This window comes from Ahaetulla prasina, chromosome 3, assembly GCF_028640845.1.
Source record: "Ahaetulla prasina isolate Xishuangbanna chromosome 3, ASM2864084v1, whole genome shotgun sequence".
In the NCBI taxonomy this organism is placed as follows: Eukaryota; Metazoa; Chordata; class Lepidosauria; order Squamata; family Colubridae; genus Ahaetulla; species Ahaetulla prasina.
Window position 1 is genome coordinate 218,277,286 of NC_080541.1, and position 24,700 is coordinate 218,301,985.

Genomic DNA, 24,700 nt, shown 5'->3' on the forward strand with positions numbered 1-24,700 from the left:
AAAACTTGGCAGCTCCAAATCTCAACCAGCAAATGCTCAGTCTTACATATAGGAAAAAAGAACCCAAACACTAAGTACATACTAGATGGACATTACCTTACAATGACCCCCATCCCGTTAAAGACCTTGGAGTTTTCATGTCAAATGATCTAAGTGCCAAAGCCCACTGTAACTACATAGCAAAAAAGGCTCTAAGAGTTGTAAACCTAATCCTGCGTAGCTTCTTTTCCAAAAACACCACACTACTAACCAGAGCATATAAAACATTTGCTAGACCAATTCTAGAATACAGCTCACCTGTTTGGAACCCTCACCACATCTCTGACATCAATACAATTGAACGTGTCCAGAAATATTTTACAAGAAGAGTTCTCCATTCCTCTGTAAACAACAAAATACCTTATCCCACCAGACTTGAAATCCTAGGCTTAGAAAACTTGGAACTCCGTCGCCTTCGACAAGACCTAAGTTTAACTCACAGAATCATCTATTGTAATGACCTTCCTGTTAAAGACTACTTCAGCTTTAATTGCAATAATACTAGAGCAACCAATAGATGTCAACCTCTTTAATCTAGATTGCAGAAAATATGACTTCTGTAACAGAATCATCAGTGCTTGGACTCTGTGGTCTCTTCTCATAATCCTAAAAGCTTTAACCAAAAACTTTCTACTACTGACCTCACCCCATTCCTAAGAGGACCACAAGGGGCGTGCATAAGCGCACAAACGTGCCTACCGTTCCTGTCCTATTGTTTTTCTTTTCTTCTTCATATATATTTACTCATATATGTGTTTATATACTATATAATCTTTTTGTATGATACCTACATATATTGTTGTGACAAAATAAATAAATAAATAATAACTATATAATATATAATAACTATATTAATTGGATGTAACGAAAGAAAACAATAGGACAGGAACGGTAGGCACGTTTGTGCTCTTACAGACTTTTAATCAGGAGGCGCATTGTTGGAGCTTTCCTTCTCTAGCTGCCTTATGAGCGAAAACAAGCTTGGCAAGATCCTCAGTGAGGAGTCTTGGAAGGAAATTACACCTTCAAACGACCCCAGTACACGCGTCTCGTGTACCCTGTAGAAAAATGAAACTTTGCTAGGCTCGAACTCATGGGAGGGGAGAACGGGCCGCCCTAACAGGCTGAGGAGGAAGCGAATTAAAATAATCTTTTTTAAAAAAGTGGATAATTATCGTGCATGGCTATGTAGCTTAAATACAACATAGAGGAAAAGATTTACGGCAGCGAAACGTTCAACGCTGCAAACTTCCAGGCTACGCTACGCTTCTGTCGTAGGACGCGATTCTCCAACGTTTCCGCAGCTCCGAAGCCCCGCCCTTTCCCTTCCTCCCTTTCCTTTCCGCCCGGCCGACGTGACACAGCACAATAGCCGAAGGCAGGCGGAAAGAGCGACTCTGAGCGCAGTGCATGCTGGTCCGTGTAGGTTCGCGACAGGAGAATGAGCGACTGAGGCTACGTATGTTGAGTGGCGTGTCTTCTTGACCAAGGAGAAGTGTAGGGGCGGGGAAACCGCCAGCCAATTAAAGAGAGGAAAAGGCAAGGGGGGGGAAGGTGGGCTTCCGCTGTGACTGGAAGAGAAGCTGAAGGGAGCCGGAAGAGACCGTCGAAGCTTTTGAGGGGAAGAGAAGCGAGCGGCGGGAGGCCCAATTGAGGCGACAGGTAACCGTAGGCGGGCTCGGCGGGAGCGCCCGGAAAGATTGTGGGGTGAGGGTAGCCTTTCTCAAACCACTCAGAAGCACCCTTCAAGTCCGGAGATGATGGGGATTGTAGTTCAACCCCCACCCCCTCCGGAGCGATGCCAGGTTGGGAACGTGAGCGGGTGGGATGCGCCCAGGTGAGGCTCAGAGGGGCGGTTTTTAGAAAGGTTGGGCTGAAGAAGTATTCCAGTACTTGAGGGGCTTCCATAAAGAAGGGGTGGGTGGGTGTCAACCTAATTTCCAAAGCACCTGAGGGCAGGACAAGAAGCCACGGGTGGAAAAATAACCAAGGAGAGAAGCAACTTAGAACTAAAGAGAAATTTCCTGACAGAAACACTGGAAGTTTTTAATAAGAGACTGGATAGCCACTTGTTTGAAGTGGTGTAGGGTCTCCTGCCTGAGCAGGGGGTTGGAGTAGAACAGGGGTCACCAACTTTTCGGACCCCACGGACCACTAAATTCATAATTTTAAATCCCACCGACCGCTAATATGATCTGCCTAATGACTGGCTGGGTGGTCATGTGATTGGGTGGGTGTGGCCAACTCGATGTCACTCACGTCGAGGGGCGCCTTGCCAGCCGTCGCCTGCCTACCAGCCTGAACTCCTTATGGCCCCAACAGGAAGCAGTTGCTGGAGCTAAGCAGCCACCATGAGAAAAGTTGGCAAAACAGCTGGCTCAGTTCAAATTGGATCTGACCGAGAAGGAGGCTCAGCAGAAGCAGCTCACTGAGGGCTAGGAGCATAGGCTTTCCAAGCAGAGGGAAGACCTGTTGGGGTGCAAGGCCAGGTACCAGCGCCTGGAGGCTCAGCAGGCTGAGATGGTCAGCCAGTTCCAGGCCATGAGGCAGTCCCACTGGAACAAGCCCTTCCAGCTCTTTGCCACCTTCCTTCTAGCGTTTGCCCAAAGCCCCGCACCAGGAGGCTGAAACAGACCCCAAGTGGGAGTTTCTGGCCCCCTCCGACCTGCACAAAAAGACCCAGAAGTGGGAGATTCTGCAGCAACACAAATTTTCATTGCATGTATCTGGCCCAGGGGCCTTCGTTTGAGAACCCTGGCCATAGTTTGATTTCGTGCAATATAAAAAATACAAATAATTTTTCTATGGACCACCAAAATTTTCTCTTGGACCACCAGTGGTCCGCTGACCACCAGAAGACCTCCATGGTCCCTTCCAACTCTTGTTACTTTGTTCTATTCATCTCCAGAGGATCTGATTTCCCCCAAGCCTCAAAACTCAGTTATGTGTTCTGGTTGATCCTTGGCAGCCATCTGCCAACAAGAAGCAGTTGGTGGGTTTTGATTTCTATTCTGACTGACTGGGGGGAAAAAAAGATCCAGGGTGGGAGCAAAAGGGGAGAGTCATCATGGCCTCCCAGCCAGAAAGAGCTCGGCTGTAATACTTCCTTGCCTTGCTAACTTTCTGCTTGCAGGGAGTTTTGCCTGCTTGGGTGCAACTGAAGAAAAGAGGGGCCTGCAGGGGTGAGACTCATGCTTCTTAGGGTGCCAGCCAAACTTAACCTTTTCCACAGGGCCCAAATGATGCCAGGACACATCCTTGTCCCTGACTTGGGATTCCTTACTTGTTTATTTTGGCAAAGCCTTTTAGTCTTCCGAGTGTCAAGGTTCCAGAAAAACCTCTTCTGCATAAAAAAACTCAGAAGCCATTGTTTTTCAGAGTTCTTTACTAGCATGAGGAAACTGGCACACGATGAGTGAAATTCCAAAACTGAATTTCCGGATTCTTTTCCCAGTTATACAAACCCCAAGAGTCCCACCCCCCTGACCCCTTTGATGGTCACATGGTCCCATGTTCTCCCAGTTCATTTGAATATCTTCTTGCCACTCTTCCTGCAGATGTGAACACCCTCCGACCTTGACCACTTGAAGAATGTTACCATACCCCTCAGCCCCCCTTCTTCCCCTCAGGGGAAAAATGTGGCAGCGTCTGGAACCCTAAAGTCTAGTATGGTTTCCGGGCCTGACACCGAGCTGCTGAGGTTGGTGGTTTGAGAGAATACAAAAATTGAGAAAAACACAATTGCTCTTGCCACCTTGTTGTATCTGAGTTTATTTTAATTGCTTCTGTATCATAAAGTCCACTACTACTCGACTTACGACCACAATTGAGCCCAAAATGTATGTTGCTAAGCATGACTCGTTACGTGAGTTTTACCCCATTTTAGGATCTTTGTTGCAAAGGTGGGTTTCAGCAGGTTCTGACCAGTTCTGGAGAACGGGTTTGAGCAGTTCGGAGAACCGGTAGTAATAATTCTGACTGGCCCCGCCCCCATCTATTCTCTGCCTCCCAAGTCCCGGCTGATAGGGAGAAAATGGAGATTTTGCAATAACCTTCCCCTGGAGTGGGGTGGAAATGAAGATTTTACAGTATCCTTCCCTTGCCATGCCCACCAAGCCATACCACGCCCACCAAGCCGCACCCACAGAACCGGTAGTAAAAAAAAAATTAAACTCCCCACTGCTTTGTTGCCATATCTTTTAAGTGAATCACTGCAGTCTTTAAATTAGTAACATGGTAAGTGACCCCATTGACTTTGCTTTTCAGAAGGTCTCAAAAGGTGATCACATGGCTCTGGGGCACTGCAACCGTCATAAATATGAGTCAATTGTCAAGTATCCAAATTTTTATCATGACCATAGGGATGCTGCAGCAGTCATAAATAAGAAAAATGGTCATAAGTCACTTTTTTTCAGTACTTTTTTAACTTTAAACTGTCATTAAATTAATTGTAAGTCGAGGACTACCTGTACATGCTGGAACTTTTTCATTCAGTTAAGTCTGTCAAGGTGATAAGACTAATATGCATGTAATACACCTAATATTCTTGTCTCTTATTTTCCCAGCAACCAGTAAAAGAGTTGAGCTGAGGCTGACGCTCTCTCGGCTTTCATGACTAAGGCAGGACTGAAACTCAAAGTCTCCTAGTTTCTAGGCCAGCTAATAAAGTTCATGGAGTAATTTGTTTAATTGGTTTACTACAATTTTCCCCAAATTGTAGATGGGGTAGACTTGTATACAGAAAGCCAGTTTGGGCTAGTGGTTAAGGTACCAGGCTAGAAACCGGGAGACTCCGTTCAAATCATGCCTTTGTCATGAAAGCCAGTTGGGTTACCTTAGGCCAGTCACCACCTCTCAGCCTAGGGTTATTCTTATGGGAAAAATAGGAGAAAGGAGCATTAGGTATGTTTGCCAGCCTTGAGTTATTTGCAAAAATAATAAAGGCGGGATATAAATAAATATCTATGGCAAAGGTAGTATTTGAGCTCAGTGTTGGAAAATCATATCTTATTTCCCTGAAAATAAGACCCTGTCTTATATTTTTTTGAATCCTGAAATAAGCGCTTGGCCTTATTGCCATGCGCTCAAAAGCCCAAATGGGCTTATTATCTTATTGTCTTATTTTGGGGGAACAGGGATACATCAATAGATTCATTTGCATGACTATGATGAATCATCAACTAGGACCAAAACCAGAATATTTTTATGTGAACATTTATGCATTTTGATGCAACTGGTACTGCAGCCTCTCAGGATTTGTAATATTTGTATTTTAGCCCTAATGCTAAATTTGCCCCAACCCTGTTCGGAGAAAGTCAGATCCATATGGCATAGATGGCCTTGTACCCTATTGCATTTTAATTCTTTTTAACTTATTTTCTAGCTTTCCTTTTCTAGGTAGGTTGCTATTTGGAGGAGACCTTTCTAAAATTATTACATTCCACCTAATATGAGTAATAGGGGAGTGCACATTTTATGTATTTCGAAGGGACACAAATGAATATTCTTATTTTATCTCTTCAAAGTTACAGACATTGAACAAAGCAAATTTGTTGCAGTTGGCTATTAGGAGTAGACTGGATGTATAATTTAAATAGACCTTCTTGGATAAGTGAATACAAAGTTTAAAGAGGAGCAATTGGAAAACTAATATTCGTTTGACAAATTTTATTCTGCTATGTCATCTTCCGCAAGTCTCTAATAATCTTATCCAAAGATAATTTGATATGTACACAACAGTGCTGCTGTTTTGAAAAGCGCTTATGTCATGGTCTAAGGCTCCCAAGTGACTTTCTTGGCTTTTACAGGAAGAATGTAGTTGGAAGAGTAGATGAGCATGAGTAGATATCATCTGAGAACTGGATGTAGCAATAGGATGAAGGCTTAAAAAATAAGCCATGAAAGCAGGGAACATGTGTCTGTTGTAGGAGACACTGATTGGTTCCTTCAGAACTCTTTGCTTACCCTTCCTTTGTTTTGGAGAACTTCAGAACAACTGTTTATAAATATGATCAGGGATCCAACAAGGAAAAAAAGGCCTATCTTTTCATGGACCGAAGAAAAGTGGGGATTTTTTTTGCTATTACTCCACTTGCTGCTGTGCAAAAAGCTTTTATATTTGGAATGTGGATAGATCCACCTTAGATATTCAGTTTTACATGAAACTGTTCTCCGCAGTTTCACTCCTCTCTATTTAAGTACCTGAGTGATATTTTCTGGAGTTAAAAGCTAAACAACTTTCATACTCGGATAAGATTCTTCAGGCTAGACTGGGCAAAACACTTTCCAGGAAAAAAGGAATGGCAAATCACAGGCTGCCAAGAAATCTAAATGAATATATCCATCAATTAACAGAATAACAGGATTGGAAGGGATCTTGGAGGTCCTCTAGTCCAACCCCTGCTCCAACCCTATACCATTTTAGACAAAATGGCTGGCCAACCTCTTCTTAAAAACCTCCAGTATTGAAGCACCCACAACTTCTGGAGGCAAGCCATTCCACTGATAATTGTTTTCTCAGGAAATTTCTCCTTAGTTCTAGTTTGCTTCCGTCAAGACAAATTCAGTTTGATTTAAGCTTCTTTGAAAAAATGTGCTAGTGGCAATAACATTTTTATTTTGCTGGACTGGACCCCTATACAGTTACTAAATTGTTGCCAATATTTTGTCAAAATATGTTTTTTTAAAAAATGTTTGTGCTCTGGAAGTAATTCACATACTTTTTAAACTAATAAATACTTTTGAGTTTTTTCTAAGGTTGGGCTCACTTTTTATGTTGATCAGGTTTTTATTTTTGCCACATGAATGTGTGATTATCTGATAAGGAAACTGATAGTGGTTTCAGTATTCTTCTAAAATAAGAACTGGTCTCAAAAATCTGGTTACAGTAGATAGTTGGGCTTTTGTGCTGTTTCATTGGGCAGTTGCTCTGTTTTAATAATTGCGTAGAATTCTTTCATGAAATTTGTATCAAACGTTCCTGAAATAGCACCTGACTCTGGACTCTCCTCTTGTTATGGTTTGTCTGCATTGTTTTTCTGCATTGAAGGATTGGCACTGGAATTGAATATGAAGAGGCAGGTTACTACCGTATTTTTCAGACTATAAAACGCACTGGAGTATAAGACACACCTAGAGTTCAAAGAGGAAAAGAAAAAAAATAGTTTTTGGCCTCTGCAAGTCCGATTTTTGCCTTTCCCACTTCCCAAGAGCAATTTGCAAGCCTCCCAAACCCTTTGCACGTCCCGTTTTTGTGAAAAACAGGTCCATTTTTGGCCTCCTGAACCCCCCATGTGTCCTGTTTTTGCCCCCCCCCCAGCCCCCAGGAGCAGTCTGCAGGCCTCCCAAACCCTCTGCGTGTCCCGTTTTTGGCAAAAACAGTACGCGGGGGTGGGGGTGGGGGTATTCGGGAGACCAAAAACAGGGCTATATTCTGTCTATAAGATGCACAGACATTTTCCACCCACTTTTTTGGGGGGAAAGTACATGTTATAGTCTGAAAAATACAGTAGTTATAAAAAGAAAAAACCCAATTTCTTTTGGCATGCAAGAATTAATGAAAATTATAATATCGTAGCTGCTTCAGCAGTTGGATCTGTGTTCCTCATTATCCATGTTTTTGCAAGAGTACCCCAAATCCAGGTAAAACTGATACTGTAATTGGTGCAACCTGTGGGAAATTGTTTAAGAACAATTGTCTATGGAGATTCTCAGTCATCCAAGTCATGGTTGTCCCAAAGATGCTTTTTTCAAGAGGCAACTGGACTTCGTTTTGCTTTAAAGACATTTCGCTTCTCATCCAAGAAGCTTCTTCATCTCTGACTGGATAGTGGGAATGGAAGAATTTATGCTCCTTGTAGGCAGCTGGTTATTTGCATTCTTTTAGAGAGTTATTGAGTACTTGGAAGTTTGTCTATGTCCTCAGGGTCACCTGAGTAGTGCAAATGGATTTGGAGCAGTAGTGAAATGTAAAATTTGTTACTACTGGTTCTGTGGGCGTGGCTTGATGGGGGGAATGTGACTGGGTGGGCGTGGCCAACTTTTTTTTTCTTTTAAAAACATTTTTTCTACAATCTCTTTGGCCTAAAAAGTTGTAGAAAAAATGCTTTTGAAAGGTTCTGATGATCCCAGCTGAGCTGTGCGATCATCAGAGGCTTTTTTTTTTACTTTTAAAAGCATTTTTTCGGCCAAAGAAAAAATGCTTTTAAAAGTAAAAACAACAACAAACCTCTGATGATCATGCAGCTCAGCTGGGCATGGGGGTGGTAGGGATTTTTGCTGCCGGTTCTCTGAACCACCTGCTGCCATCACTACTGGATTGCGCAATCCGGTCTGAATCGGGAGCATTTTACCCCTGGTTTGGAGCCTTGGAACTGCTAAAAGGATTGTGTTATGGAGCTGTGCTGTCTGGAGGATGTTTATGCCCTGTGTCCCTTCACTGTTGAACACAGGCACAAGCTGTTGGGGATGAGTCTGTGTTGTCTGCATTTCAAACTGCAGCGCAAATGGTCCCTGTAGTCTCCAATATTTTCTGGAAATCCAGTCATGGTTGTCCCAAAGGTGCTTTTTCAAGAGGCAACTGGACTTTCTGGTTTTTCTTTGAAGATATCATAGGCATCATAGGGAAGATAGAATTAGGGGATCAGATTTGGTGCCATGCAGCTGCCAAAATTGAATTTATCTACACCTCTGGAAACGTGATTGCCATGACTGTAAGAGAAGCCTTCATGATGAATCTTATCTCTTTCCAGGATGTCTTCTGGTGCTTTATTCCCAACCTTGGTGCCCGGCTCTCGGGGCTCATCAAGCAAATACCTGGTCGAGTTCCGTGCAGGAAAGATGTCTTTGAAAGGCAGCACGGTCACCCCTGATAAGAGGAAGGGCCTTGTCTACATACAGCAAACGGATGATTCCCTCATTCACTTCTGTTGGAAAGACAGGACATCTGGGAACGTGGAGGATGTAAGTGGAACACTCCAGCCATTGGATTGTGCTTACATAGATTTAAAGCATGCTTCCCCATTGATAGCTAAAATAGAATGCTTGTATACTTGTTTATTTAGTAGATTTTTACCCCACCTCTAAGTAACTCAAGGCAATGAAGATACATAACATTCTTTCCTTTTCCTATTTTCCCCACCATAACATCCCTGTAAGATGGGTTGGACGGAGAGAAAGTGACTAGCCCAAAATCACCTAGCCGGCTTTTCATGCCTAAGTAGAGTTCACAGTCTCCTGGTTTCTAGGCCAGCACCTTAACCACTAGACCAAACTGGCTTTCATTGATAATAAGAAATTAAGTTACATGCTTTGGGATGACATAACTTACCCCCCTTTTCTCTCGTACTCCTATTTTAGCAAGAAACAGAATAAATATAGAATATATTTATTCTGTCTGGTGGCTCAACAGACTAATGCAGTCTGTTATTAACACAGCTGCTTGCAATTATTGCAAGTTCAAGTCCCACCAGGCCCAAGGTTGACTCAGCCTTCCATCCTTTATAAGGTAGGTAAAATGAGGACCCAGATTGTTGGGGGCAATAAAAGTTGACTTTGTATATAATATACAAATGGATGAGACTATTGCTTAACACAATGTAAGCCGCCCTGAGTCTTCGGAGAATTCGGGATATAAATTCAAATTAAAAAAATATATATATGAATCTATGTAGAATTACCTCTTTCTGCATAGAGGCAAGTATTTATTTACTTTTATTTTGCATCTAGCTTCCTCAGCTCTTTTTCAAAAACCATGCTGATAAACGTATAATTCAAACTGTACAAATTATGTTTTCTGCTTTCTTCATGAGAAAAAAACATCCTGTTTTTTTCTCATGAAGCATACTCAGTCAACTATCCAGTGATAATTTCTCTCTTCTTTGAAAAGGAACCTTCAAGAAAGGGAATTGGTTTGTGGTTTTCCAGAAATCTTTTAATCCCCAAATTTCTGGATTGGACAACAGATGAGAATGAGAGAACATTTGATCTAGAAGATTTGATTTCCCCCCGATAATTGGAATGGTACCTTCCAAGGGAGCAATCGAACATGAAGTGTTCCTTTTCCCTTATTGTAGATTGAGAAGTTAGTTATTGATCAGCATTTGATTGATAATGTAAGTATTTAGATCCCGCCTTTGTTTTTTAGGACCTGATTATATTTCCTGATGACTGTGAATTTAAAAGGGTGTCTCAGTGTACTACTGGCCGTGTCTATGTGTTGAAGTTCAAGGCTGGGTCCAAGAGACTTTTCTTCTGGATGCAGGTTTGTGAGTGCCTCAATCTCTGTGTCCTGTGCTTCTCTGGGAATTTTAGTGTGATGTTGTACAGTACAATGCCAGTGCATCTAGAGAAGATTTTGAGTGAGAACAATCATGAAATTGATAGGGAAGAGTCACCTACCGTAACTTTGGATCAAGGTCATACCGTGTTTTCCCGAAAATACGGCCAACTCAGAAAGTAAGTCCTAGCTTGATTTTTACATCTGCACCCAATATAAGCCCTACCCCCAAAATAAGCCCTTATTAAGACCCCCACCCACTGCATGGGTAAAAATTAAGCTAGGGTGGGGATGGTGGTGGTGGAGCTGCCCTACTACTTACCTTCGGACAGTTGCAGCCAGGCCTTGCACACCTCGGCCCATTTCTTCTGCAGCTGGGAAGGCTTTCCCAAAGGCCTCCGTAGCCGATAACAGAGCTCTGGATTGATCTGGGGCTCTGTTAACACTGCAGAGGCCTTCGGGAAAGCCTTGCTGAATGAAGAAGTTCCTGAAGGCCTCAGATAGTGAAAAAGAGGCTGGGGGTGATGCGCATAAGTGAGGTGAGTCAGTGGATGACACCACCCCCACCCCCCCGAAAATAAGACCTGGTGCCTTTTTTGGTGACAAAAAATATAAGGCAGGGTCTTATTTTGGGGAAAACCTGTATGTCGCTTTGGGGGACGGTCTGTTGTAATATCAAATGGCCGCTAATTGGCCATAAATTGAGGACCTCTTCTATTGAGAAAGCCAAGATGTTAAGAATTACTCATCTGTCCTGAAGAAAAAAAAATTCTTTCTTTTTTTCTTTCCAGGAACCTAAAACGGAGAAAGACGAAGAACACTGTTGTAAGGTGAATGAGTACCTCAACAATCCACCCCTGCCTGGAGCTTTAGGAGGCAGTGGAAGTGGGGGCCATGAACTTTCTGCCCTTGGAGGTAGGAGCCTTTTCCAAGAAGCTCTTTCTGCTCAGGATTAGTCATTTTTTTTATTATTATTATTATTTATTTGCATTTATATCCCGCCCTTCTCCGAAGACTCAGGGCGGCTTACACTATGTTAGCAATAGTCTTCATCCTATTTGTATATTTATATAAAAAGTCTTATACTTATTGCCCCCAACAATCTGGGTCCTCATTTTACCTACCTTATAAAGGATGGAAGGCTGAGTCAACCTTGGGCCTGGTGGGACTAGAACCTGCAGTAATTGCAGGCAGCTGTGTTAATAACAGACTGTCTTACCAGTCTGAGCCACATTTAGTTCTGGTTCTTTACGGATTTTTTTTAAATCCAGTTATAAAAACTTCGATGCTGGCTAAACATCAAAATCACATATAAAATAGTAAAAACCCATGCTTTGATGGTAGCATATATACGTTTAGCTAGGCAGCTTAGTATGTGCAGTTCAATCAATCAGAATAGAGCTGGAAGGGACCTTGGAGGTCTTCTAGGCCAACTCCCTGCTCAGGCAGGAGACCCTATCTCATTCTAGACAAGTGGCTGTCCAATCTCCTGAAAATCTCCAGTGACGAAGCACCCACAACTTCTGGAGGCCAGCTGTTCCACTGGTTAATTGTCCTCACTACTAGGAAGTTTCTCCTTAATTCCAGGTTGCTTCTTTCCTTGATTAGTTTCCATCCATTGCTTCTTGTCTTGCCTTCTGGTGCTTTGGAAAATAGGTTGACCCCCCCCCCTTGTGGAAACCCCTCAAAGACTGCTACCATGTCACCCCAATCGTCCTCTTCTCTAGACTAGCCATACCTAGTTCCTGCAACAATTTTTCATATGGATTGTGGGAAAATGTCCTGAAAGGAAGGTGTGAAAATGCATTTTGTGTTTATCTGTTAAATGGTAGCACCAAGGCTTTCATTATGTTAAGCAGTTTGCATTGTGTAGCATTTAGTCACACAGTTATAAACATTTTGTCTTATTTTTCTTTTTAGGTGAGGGTGGTTTGCAAAGTCTTCTGGGAAACATGAGTCATAACCAGCTGATGCAGTTGATTGGACCAACAGGCTTAGGAGGACTTGGTAAAGTGCTTTCATGATATTTTTGTGAGAATGATATTTATTTAAATCTTGTCTTAGCTTTTAGTTTTAGAAAACGGCTATCTTGCCGCTGATGAGACTATACTTAAACCAAAGTACCCTGATTTGTGAATGTTAATATGGGATGCAGGAGCATTTTCTAAAGATGGTAACAATTGTGAACCTTTGCCTTGAAAGTGCTGCAACTGATCTCCAACATTTGCAGTTCTGAATGCATGGTCTGGAACTTCTGGATTTTCGTTTGATCATCTTTGATTCAAGATTGGTTTGATAAATGAAATTTGTGGAAGACATGGTGCACAGCAGGGGTGGGTTTCACTTATCTTTGCTACCGGTTCGCTCGCTACATCTGAGCATGTGCAGAAGCTTCTGTACATGCGCAGACCGTATTTGATGACGTCCAGGCGGGTGGGAGGAACCTCCCGCTGCTGCCGCTACCGGTTCTCCCGAACCAGTAGCAACCCACCACTGGTGCACACAGGTATTATTTTGGTGATTCCTTTTGAGAGTTCGCAGCAAGATTAAGAGGTCCTCTCACTGATAACAGTTTTACAATGTGGGAATGCACAATTTGGCCTCTTGCGAGAGACCAAAGGAAATTAGTGTGGAATAAACTTTTCCAAATGTTTTGATAAAGTTTTTTCTAAGAAACGTCTTTTTTAAAAAAAATAAAATTCTTATTATTAATTGTGCCGATAGGTGGACTTGGTGCTTTAACAGGTCCTGGTCTGGCTAGTCTGTTGGGCAGTGGGGGGCCTCCAACGAGCAGCTCTTCTTCCAGGTAAGAAGTTTAACTTACCATTTAAATGTCCTTTTACATACAGTATTAAGATAGGGATAGAAGTTAATTTCATTATACCGCCCCCTAGAGTTGGACATGAGTGGTTGGGGCAGCGGCCCCCAACCTTTTGGGCACCAGGGACCGGTCCTGTGGAGAAAGGTTTTTCGGTGGACTGGAGGGGGTGGGGCGAGATTCACATGCCTGCATCCCACGGATGGAGCTTCCCTTGTTTGCGTAGCCTGGTTTCTAGCATGCCACAGACTATGGACCAGGAATTGGGGACCCCTGGGTTAGAGGAAACCTTTACCTTTAATGTTTTAAAACCTCTCAGCCTCACAGTAGAACAATTTTCTGCCTTCTGTGGCACTTTTATAAGCTCATTATATTAGCCCCCCATAAAGAATTATGCTTGTACAGGTAGTCCTTGATTTACGATTGGAATGGAGCCTGTTCATTAGGGTTGCAAAGCAGGCCATCAAATGACTGATCAAATTTTATGACCTTTTTTTGAGGCAGTCATTAAGCAAACAAACGTGATCGTTAAATGAACCCAGTGTTCGCTATGGGGAGTTTTTGCTGAACACCAGAACACCAGTTTTTAGCAAAAATGTCAAAAATTATAGCCATGTGACTCGAAATGCTGCAAACAACCATAAATGCAGCCTGGTTGCCAAGTGCCTGAAATGCAGTGTGACGGGGGAAACTTCAGAACTGGGTTATAAGTACCTCTTTGGGGGTGTGGGGGTGTGTCATAATTTCAAACAGTTGCTAAGTGACTGGTCATGAGGACTGCCTTTATTTGGAAAAAAATATCAGTGCTTCTTACTTATTTCAATAATTCTTGTGTTAACTATATAGACCAGCCGTCCCAAAGGTGCCTTTTTCAAGAGGCAACTGGACTTTCTGGTTTTTCCTTGAAGATGCTTCACTTCTCATCCAAGAAGCTTCTTCAGCAGCATCCAGCCCATCCAGTCAAAGATCTATAGAAAATACGTTGGGTTTGGAGAAATCGAACTCTCTCCAGAATATACAAGCGATGCTTCAATCAATTCAAGAAGCCATGGTCAAAATGCAAGAAACTGGCAAAAAATCATGAGGAGATCAGAAGTGAAATGAGGGAGCTGAAGTGGGAGATACGTAAGTTAGATGAAAAAATAGGGAATTTTCAGCAAATGATAGGAAAAAATGAACAGAGGATACAAAAAATGGAGGAAAAAGCAGAACAAACAGAGAAAAAAGTGGTGGAAGTAGCACAAGTTAAGAAAGGCCTGGAGAAGGCAGTAATTGTCCTGGAGATGGAAAAGGCGGCCCACTTCCTGAAATTCCAGAATATTGAAGAAGAGAAAGGGGAAGACCTGATGGACGTGATGACAGAGTTGTTCGCTGGAGCTCTACAGAAAACTAAACAAGAGGTCCAAGGGGAAATAGGTGACGTATTTAGAATTCATACAGACTATGCAAGAAGACATAAACTCCCAAGAGAGGTACATGTGAGATTTACTAAAAGGACATTGATAGATGCAATACTTAAAAGATCAAGAGACAAGACTTTGAAATATAAAAGAAAAGAAAATTTGACTTTGAAATGGGTCCCTAGGAGAGTAAGAGATCAAAGGAGACAATATAAATTTCTTGACAACACAACTGATCAAATATAATGTGATTTTCAGATGGCTGATACTAGAGGGAATCCTGGTTATTTGGCAAGATAAAAGATTTAGACTGGATTCACTAGATAAAGCACATGCATTTTTTGATCATCATTTTACTGCAAGTGAAGAACAGGAAAGCAGGAAAGAGATAGAAAGTAAAAGGCAAGAAGAAATACAAGCAGAAGAAAAGACTTCACAACAAGAAGAGAGCAAAAATGAAAAAAGAGAACGAGCAGAACGAGAAGGTGCAAGAGCAAAAGAACAGAGAAAGATAAGAACAACTAGGAGTGTAAAACCTATATATAAATGAAATGATGGAAGAAGAAGTAAAGATGTTATCAATTAACATAAATCGATTGAACTCCCCTATGAAAAGGAAAAAAATGTTTACGAAACTACAAAACTTAAAATTGGATCTAATTTGTCTTCAAGAAGTACATATTAAAAAACAACATGGCAATTTATTGGAATACCCCAAAATTGGGAAATTATATTCAGCATTAGCACAACAAAAGAAAAGAGGGGTGATATTATATGTCAAAGAACCATTAAAAGCCAAACAAGTATATTCAGATGAAGAAGGGAGAATATTGATGGTTGAAGTTGTAATAAATCAGACACAGATTCTTTTGATTGCAATATATGCACCAAATAACAAACAAGAATTCTACAAAAAGCTTCATAAGAAGATAATTGAAATGGACTATAAAACATATGCATGATAGGAGACTTCAATGCAATTGTGGATGTCAAACTAGACTAGAGATGCAGCAAAAAAAGTAAAAAAAAATAAGAGGGACACTCCAAAAACTTTTCGAAATGACACGAGAAATAGGCATGCAGGATATATGGCAGTGTCACTGAACCTATGGCACATGTGCCTGAAGTGGCCCGCGAAACCATCCCGCGAAGAATGCGCTGCCTTGCTGTCTCCTATTCCGTGTTCCTGTGATCACACGCGTGCCGGTTAGCTGGCCATCGCACGCGCAGGAGTGGTGGAACCCGGAAGAGCAGCGTTCCATCACGCATGCGCAGGCCGGCACCCGAACTTCCGGGTTGACGTCGCGCACATGTGTGATGGACAGCTGTTCATCGGGCACACGTCCGTGCTGGTATCTGGGTGCCTGCTCGTGCATGTGTGATGGACTGCTGCTCTTCCAGGTATCGGTGCTCCCCGTGCGCAAAGGCCAGTGGGGCCGCGCATACCTTGCGGGATGGTTTCACGTGCCACATCCGGCACACGGTGACGTCAAAGGTTCGCCAACACTGATATATGAAGAGAGTTAAATCCAAAGAAAAACCAATATACATTCTATTCGAACAGACACCAATCATGGTCTAGAATAGATATGATATGGATGTTGCCAGAAATGAAACGGAGATCCAAGAGGTTCAGGAGTGGTATTCACTTACCTTTGCTATTGGTTTGCAAATGTGTGCGTGCATGGTAAAACAACAAATAGACCTAAAACTAGATACGTTGGGTATCCTACCAGAGAAATATAATAAAAGAAATACATATTTAATTTTACATCTGATAACAGCAAGAATTGTGTATGCACAAGACTGGAAAAATGAAAACATACCTATTGAGGAAAACGTAATAAAGAAAACACTAGAATGTGCTGAAATGGATAGATTAGCTTTGAAAATTAAGGATAAGGAGGAAACGGAATACTTTTAAACTTGTGAATTATTTTATCAATGGTGTTAGAAAACAAAGCAGAAGTTAGAAATTTAGAATCAAGGAGGATATGTAAATAAAAATGAAGTAAATGTGTAATTAAATAATGAATATTTAATAACGATAAGTAAAGATGATTAATAGACTTGGACGATAATGGTTACAAATGTGATGGTTATGTGATGTTTATAATGCTTGATATTATTAACTATAGACAAAACCAAACTCTTTAATTAAATAACGGAAAATGTTTAATAAGGATATGTGAAGAATATGGTGAATAGATTTTGAGAATAACAGTTATAGCTGTGTGTATAAGATTTACTATTTGTATTTAAAAAAGAACACTGCCATTGTGGATATGGAAATTTTATATATAACAAAAAAAATTGTATAATAAAAAATAATATATATATAAAGAATTATGCTTGTACAGGTGATCCTTGATTTACGATTGCAATGGAGCCTCCCCATTAGGGTTGCAAATCAGGTCCTCACATGACTGATCCAATTTTATGACCTTTTTTTGAGGCAGTCATTAAGCAGACACCATGATCATTAAATGAACTCAGTGCTCGCTATGAGGTGCTTTTGCTGAAAACGGGAACACCAGTTTTTAGCAAAAACATCAAAATTGTATAATAAAAAATAATATATATATAAAGAATTATGCTTGTACAGGTGATCCTTGATTTACGATTGCAATGGAGCCTGCTCATTAGGGTTGCAAATCAGGTCCTCACATGACTGATCCAATTTTATGACCTTTTTTTGAGGCAGTCATTAAGCAGACACCATGATCATTAAATGAACTCTGCTCGCTATGAGGTGCTTTTGCTGAAAATGGGAACACCAGTTTTTAGCAAAAACATCAAAAATTGTCGTGTGACTTAAGAGATGCTGCAAGCCACCATAAATGCAGGCTGGTTGCCAAGTGCCTGAAATGCGGTGTGATCTGGGGAAACTTCGGAACTGGGTTGTAAGTACCTCTTTGGGGGTTGTAATTTCAAACAGTTGCTAAAAGACTGGTCGTAAATCAAGGACTGCATTTATTTGGAAAAAAATATCAGTGCTTCTTATTTATTTCAATAATTCTTGTATTAACTATATAGACCAGCTGTCCCAAAGGTGCCTTTTTCAAGAGGCAACTGGACTTTCTGATTTTTTCCTTGAAGACGTTTTGCTTCTCATCGAAGAAGCTTCAACTCTGGATAGTGGAGAGAGAGCTGAAGAAGCTTCTTGGATTGGAAGAGAAATGTCTTTAAAGAAAAATGAAGTCCAGTTGCCTCTTGAAAAAGCACCTTCGGGACAACCATGACCTGGATGACGGAGAATCTCCATAGATATATAGACCAGCATTATTCCTTCATTGCCGATGGGGCATTAGAGATGCAGACGTGAAAGTGATCTAACATTTTCCAGGGAAAGTGTCTGCTAAATGTCCCCATCTTCCCTGTGAACCAATCAGGACTTCTTTGCAAGTTGGAGCTGGGTTTGGGTGTGGAATGCTTTGTTTAGCGGGATGTGTTTTGCAACTTAAAGGAAGGCTATTTCTCTACTTCTAGCGTTTTTAAAATGTGACTTAAAATGATGGGTCTCATTTATAGGAACCGAAATTTGTGTCACGTTTCTCTCCAAAATTGTACTTCTAAATTCATGGCTGTAAGATGAAATTATCTGTTGCCTTTTATAAGTTAAGAGTTTGTATTTTTTTTACAATTTTTATGACTTCTGTTTTATCCAAGTATAAAATATGAAGGAAAATAGAAACTGGAAATTAGGGGAAGGAAAAACAGGGTTGGGAGGGAGAAAAATGTGGGGAAAAAGAAAAAAAAATTACTTCTATTTTCAGCACAGTAGAAGATGACAACAATTTTATAGCCTCATCTTTTTACTTTTACACATTAGTATATACCAGCCATTTCTATAACAACAAATCTATCTAATTGGCAAAACCAAAGTGATCAAACATTTCACTTCTGGATTTTGTGCTTGTGATGAAAAAAAAAAAAGCCGAAGAGTTTGAAACCGAAAAGACTCCTAAGGAGTTGTCAAACGAAGAATAGATGGTGACCTAAATTAGAAGGTTTTTGGGCTTTTCACTTCTTTAACCCCCTCCTTCTTCTTTAGCTGAGAAATAATAGTTGCAGAATTTTTTTCCGAAATCTTTTCAGTTCTCGCAGCCAGTCAGCAGCTGTGACACCATCCTCCAGTACCTCCTCCACACGGGTAACGCCCGCTCCTGCTGCCCCTGCAGCTGCCGCGGCCACTAGTCCTAGTCCTGCTCCGAGCTCAGGAAACGGGACCAGCACAGCAACAAGTCCTACACAACCCATCCAGCTGAGCGATCTTCAGACCATCTTAGCTACTATGAATGTACCAGCCGGAACAGGAGGACAGCAAGGTAAAAAAGAGGGTTGCACGTTTGGTATGTCTCTCAAAACGTGCATCTTTCCTCAAACTTCCATCCTAACATCATCTCCCAATCTTTATTATTCTGGCCTGGAGTTAGATAAAAGTTCTGGACTGCAGATACACAACAGTTTGAGCCAGTGTTTGGCAGCTGTTGGTTCGTACTGTTCTGGCCCGGCCTTCGCAGAAGCAAAAAACAGATCCCCCGCAAAGAAAACCCCCTCTTTATTTACACATTGGGAATTAACTGCCTTCACCAACAGAAGGTCCGGGCAAGAGTCCTGCAAGGAGTTAAGTGAAAAAAATAAATCCTTATCAGCTCGTTATGATAAATGCAAGGCCACCAGCTGGGAGGCTGCAAATTAAATCAGTTCAAACAGAGAAGTAGACAAACCTCAGTTCTGGTAAGGCAGTCTTTGTCACACAAAACACACACGGAGCAAACTTTCCAGAAATGTGAATGGTTGTCTGCGACAACCAAACCGCTCCCCTTTCCTCATATTTATTCCCCAGCCAGGGAAGGAGGGGCCAGTCAGCGTCTACGTTTGTTTTGCTTCCCGAACCGGCTCACTGTCCTCCGTTGTTCACCTGTCCTATCTGCTCTGCGCATACACACATCTGGAACAGGCCTCAGCTGTTCCTCCTCCTCCTCACTCATCTCTGACTCCAAAGGCAGCTGCTTCCCTGGCTGGGAAATGCCGGGCAGCCCTGGCTCTATCTCTGTGTCTGACGCTGAGCGTCCATCAGAGCTTTCCCCAGGCTCCAGAATTGGCCCAAGTTGCTCCCCAACCCCCTCATTGTCCGAGTCTCCTGCCAGTGGAGCTGGCGGTCCCAAACAGGTTGGTTAGAATCAACTAGCACAGGGTGTCAAGCCCGCGGGCCGGATGTGTCATGCGCTGGCTATACCTGCTTTAGCAAAGCGGGAGGGGGAAATCACGATATGTCACGTGATGACCCAAGTTTGACACCCCTGAACTAGCACGTATAAGATGTGGTAGTCATGATTTTTATAGTTATTGGGGGGGATTCCCAGGTTACTCTTGGGAAGCATCTTTGCTAATTCCACGTACCTCAAGAGACCATCCTAATTGTGTCCTTCCACAGTTGACCTGTCCAGTGTGCTTACTCCAGAAATAATGGCACCTATTCTGGCCAACACAGAAGTCCAAGAGCGCTTGCTGCCTTACCTTCCTTCCGGGGAATCTCTGCCGCAAACAGCAGAGGAGATTCAGAACACGCTCACCTCTCCGCAGTTCCATCAGGTAACCAGGTTAATGTCAGTAGAAGAGCAGAGCTTGGTCCCAAGTTGAATAAGAAGTTAGCTTCTACAGGGAGTCCTCAACCATAATTGAGCCCAGTTACAGTTAAAGCTGTAAGTCATTGGAGTTGTAAGGCAAGGCATCATGTATCTGGACCCTATTTTTCCAACCTTTTTTTTGGTGGTGGTTAAGCAAATGCCGAAAGGGATGCAGTGGCTACGACGCTGAGCTTGTCAATCGAAAGGTCGGCAGTTCAGCGGTTCAAATCCCTAGTGCCGTGTAACGGGGTGAGCTCCTGTTACTTGTCCCAGCTTCAACCAACTTAGCAGTTTGAAAGCACATAAAAAATGCAAGTAGAAAAATAGGGATCACCTTTGGTGGGACGTTAACACCGTTTGTGGGCCTTTGGCATTTAGTCATGCCGACCAGATGACCACGGAGACGTCTTTGGACAGCTCTGGCTCTTTGGCTTTGAAACAGAGATAAGCAACACCCCATAGAGTTGGGAACGACTAGCACCTATGTGCAAGGGGAACCTTTACCTTTACCTTAAGCAAATGCCACAATCATTAAGCAAATTCATTTTCCCTTAAAGGCCTTTTATTTTTATTTTTTTGCCGGAAACCGGAAGTAAGCACCAGAAACCAGCAAAAAATGTTGCAAACCATGGTTATGTGACTGCAGGCACTGCAACGATGAGCTGGTTGCCAAGTACTGAAAATGGGATGATGTGCCTGCTGAAGGGGCCAGGCGAATGAAACTTTGAACACCAGTCATAAGAAGCTCTGAGGAGATCCATTATAACTTTGAACTGTCACTAAATCACAGGTCAATAGGTCAGGATCTACCTCTATGAATCGAAGTGGCTTACAGCAGGGGTCTCCAACCTTGGCAACGTGAAGACTTGTGGACTTCAATTCCCACTGAGGAACTCTGGGAGTTGAAGTCCACAAGTCTTCAAGTTGTCAAGGTTGGAGACCCCTGGCTTACAGGATCAGGTTAAGGAAAAATTATGTGGGGGATGAGAGTTCATTCAGAAATTTACATGTCATTTTAACCAGTCCAGCTCTGCTGGTGTTCTGTCTATCTGAAGCTTTTGATAGTATGTATTGTTTGGGGCTGTGTTGCTTACTCATTTCTGATTTAGAGTGACTTTACCCCAGCACTGCTTGGCTACGAATCCACAGGACTGGTGATAATTCAATTAAAGAATTATAGCTGTTATACTACCACCCATGTTGATAGTTTACAACAAAGCTCATAGCACTAGCTAATTTTTTTTTAGCTCTAATTGAAGTATCAAGAAATTATAGGGCAGAGGTTTGAAATTAGAGCATAATATTCTAGGATAGAAAGAAAATGCGATGAATGAAACCTGACCTTGGTTGGATTGTATCACAGGTACGTGAGAAGGATTCCCTCATCTACCTTTGTGGTCATGTAGCCCAGTGGGAGCTGGATTTTTGATTTCTCCATCACTAAATCTTCTTGGAACAAGGATGGTCTCTAGTCTGCCTCTGGGAAGATAGAAGCAGCTTGATTTTCTCAGAATCTGAGAATCTTTTATAGCCTAGGATGAGCTGGTCTTTTTTCGTTTTGCAGGCGTTGAGCATGTTCAGTGCTGCCTTGGCTTCTGGGCAGCTGGGACCCCTGATGAGCCAATTTGGCTTACCAGCAGAGGCCATAGACGCAGCAAATAAAGGCGGTAAGTTCATTTGCGTAGCTAATTGGGAGCTGCTGAATCATGAACGGAAATCTTTCTAAGGATGAAGTAATACGTCGTGAGATTTGAATTCTGCCCTCTCGTGTTTTCTGGAAGGCTTTTTGGGTGACTCTCATCCAATGTTTCTCAGCGATGGGCAACTTCATAAAGTGTGGACTTCAACTCCCAGAATTCCCCAGCTAGCATGCTGGTATGTGGAACTTTGGGAGTTGAAGTCCACACAAATCCTATTTTATGTACACTGAGAGCATATGCACCAAGACAAATTCCTTGTGTGTCCAATCACACTTGGCCAATAAAATTCTATTCTATTCTATTTTGGATTGCCCATTGGTCACGTGGCTGTTCAAAGCCTGCACCTTTGTTTACGTCTTCCTATGTCTGGGCGTTATGTAACGCTATGTAACAGGCGTTCCGTGTGCCTTTGGTGTCTAGTCATGCCGGCCACATGACCATGGAGACATCTTCGGACAGCGCTGGCTCTTCGGCTTTGAAACAGAGATGAGCACCGCCCCCTAGAGTCGGCAACGACTAGCATGTATGTGCGAGGGGAACCTTTACCTATGTCTGGGCGTTCTTATCTGTGATATAAATGGCTGTAGAGAATTTGCTGAATCCTTACTATTGAATAGTTAAGGAGAACTTTAACCAAGAATGCTACCAGAGAGCTGCTCCATCTTGAAAACCCAAAGTGTTTCAGGTCATGTGGATGCTACAAATTTTTAGATGTTCTTTAAAAACTTGATTGTTCCCCCAAGGTCTGAAATAGATGCAATGCTGCACGCCATTTTCCCTTCTCTTTTATATAATATTAGCTTTAAATTTTTAATTGTATGCTGTCAAGAATGTATGCCGAGTGGAGGAGCACTTGCAGATCTAAAGTATAAATAAAATCTCTACTGCTAAAACATAGTGAAATGGAAAATGTGATATCCAGCTTCTTGGAAACTGAGTTAGAAGGGAAATAAAGTTAGGCCAACATATTTATGCAAAGGATTTATCATTTGGACTAACGTTTAAAAACGGACGTTGCAAATTGCAGCTATCCTGTTGCAAACCTTCCATGCTGTTGCAAGTCGTGTTTTGCAACTAGACGCTTCAAATGTGCACAAGGCGGCCTGCTGTCTTTCATACTTTTCTCTTGCTGAATTACCCATTTAATGTGTCTTCTTTCTAGATGTAGAGGCGTTTGCAAAAGCCATGCAGAACAACGTCAAATCCGACCAAAAGGAAGGAGAAGCAAAGGAGAAGAAGGACGAAGAGGAGGACATGAGTTTAGATTAGGTTTCTTAATTGTGTCTGAATAATACTCCTAGATATTAACTTTAAGTAGAATCCCTAGCTGACTCCATATATTGAATCTACAAGTAAAGGATCTCACTCCCAAAATTCTTTCTGGAAATAACGTTTTTCCCTGTTTCTTGTTAAAGCCCAGGCAACTGTTTAGCCTTAAGACACCACTTGTCCCAAGGAAAGATTTGGTTGAACTAAAGGCAATCTTGCATCCAGTAAAACTGTAGCTTTTATGTTTGAAGGGTTAGCCTACATCTCTTAGTTTATATATATTTTTTATATTTAGCCAATTGTACCTGGGTGTGTCTATATTTGGTGGAATATTTGACTTCTTGCCTTCCTTAAAGATTTGAGGGGCTCCTGGGAGTCTGATCCCCTCCACTCCCTCTGTGTTGGATAATGTGGGGCCTGAGGAATTGTTTGAGCAGAATGTTTTCACAGAAACTACAAATCTGGGTATTTCTAACTGGCTTAAGCTCTAGTTGCAAAGAGCCTTCTCCAAGGGTAGGTTGGGCGTATGACACAAGGTGATAAAGAATGGCTACGGCTTTGGGATTGATAAATAACTGGCAAAAAATATTGATATTCGGGGGAGGTTATAGAATTGAACCCTTGCAAGCAATTCAGTTGGTTGTAAGCATGTAATTCACGGTGTACAAAGCGGGAAAACCAGTATCCCCTTTCGTGGTTTCCTATGAATGCATTTACTCAAACATATTCTCCTGCATTGAGGCCACTTTGTGCACAAATATTACAAGAAAAGAACAATCAGAAAAATTTATTGGAAGTATGTAGCAACGATGTACAGAAATATTGCTTTCATTATTCAGCCCCCAAAACAAGTTGCTGAAATAAAAGTCAGGATGAGTTAAAATCCACTTTTCAATATGTACCCCAGCATTAAAATAACAAATATACTGATGAGTAATAAAATTCTTTTTAGAACCATCTTAACCCAATGTGATGGGGTGGATGTTTCTAAGTGCACAAGTGAACCTGGTTTGATATTGAGGAGTAAGGGAAGTTAGCTGATGGAAAGGGAAGTTGTGATACTAAAACTGAAGAAGACGTAACACGACAGCGTAAGAGTGAAGGATTGGTGTTTTTTTCCTGAAAGGCGCTGAGGACATCACCTTAATAAATGAAAACTGTGTTTTCCTTTAATGTCACTGAAATGTAGACTGCAGCAACAGCACCTAAGATGAAGGGACCCCCCCCCCCGTTTTTGCCTGGAGTCACAAAATCCGCTTAAATCCTAGATCTAGACTCTTGTGCTATTAAGCAAACCACAGTATGGCCGATCATCATGGACTGGCTAGGTTCTCACAACACTGAACCGCAAAGTACTCCAGATCCAGGTTAATTATATCACACTTGACGGGCAAACCTAATTAAGCAATGCCCAATACATTTTTTATCAATTTCGGAAAGTTGGTGAAGACAAAATTTCAAGTGTAATTTGTATCTGCGGGAAAAGGGAATGCGGGTGCCTTTTGCAGTATTGGGTTCTTTTACCCCTTGCAGCCATTTTGTCATCACTCCCATTAAAAAAATGT

The 24,700-nt window shown here is 42.0% G+C and overlaps 1 protein-coding gene across 2 annotated transcripts; it reads left to right on the forward strand.

The window, feature by feature from the left end:
* Positions 1 to 1,546: 1,546 nt before the first annotated feature.
* On the forward strand, positions 1,547 to 24,644 carry ADRM1 (ADRM1 26S proteasome ubiquitin receptor). 2 transcript variants are annotated; one of them, XM_058177107.1, is made up of 10 exons: positions 1,547 to 1,701; positions 8,790 to 9,000; positions 10,184 to 10,300; positions 11,107 to 11,230; positions 12,236 to 12,322; positions 13,061 to 13,121; positions 18,632 to 18,861; positions 19,974 to 20,131; positions 21,731 to 21,833; positions 23,029 to 24,644. In XM_058177107.1, the coding sequence occupies exons 2-10, from the start codon at positions 8,791 to 8,793 to the stop codon at positions 23,133 to 23,135; spliced, it is 1,197 nt and encodes a 398-aa protein (XP_058033090.1). In that variant the 5' UTR covers positions 1,547 to 1,701; position 8,790; the 3' UTR covers positions 23,136 to 24,644. The 2 variants fall into 2 exon arrangements, with proteins under 2 accessions (XP_058033090.1, XP_058033088.1); XM_058177105.1 differs by having other exon boundaries at positions 13,040 to 13,121; positions 23,029 to 24,642.
* The last annotated feature ends 56 nt before the right edge of the window (positions 24,645 to 24,700 follow it).

Coding starts and splice junctions, on each gene's coding strand:
- ADRM1 (XM_058177105.1), top strand. CDS start 8,791: ATGTCTTCTGGTGCTTTATTCCCAACCTTGGTGCCCGGCTCTCGGGGC. Junction 13,122..18,631: donor ACGAGCAGCTCTTCTTCCAG/GTAAGAAGTTTA, acceptor AAATCTTTTCAG/TTCTCGCAGCCAGTCAGCAG. Junction 20,132..21,730: donor CCTCTCCGCAGTTCCATCAG/GTAACCAGGTTA, acceptor TTCGTTTTGCAG/GCGTTGAGCATGTTCAGTGC.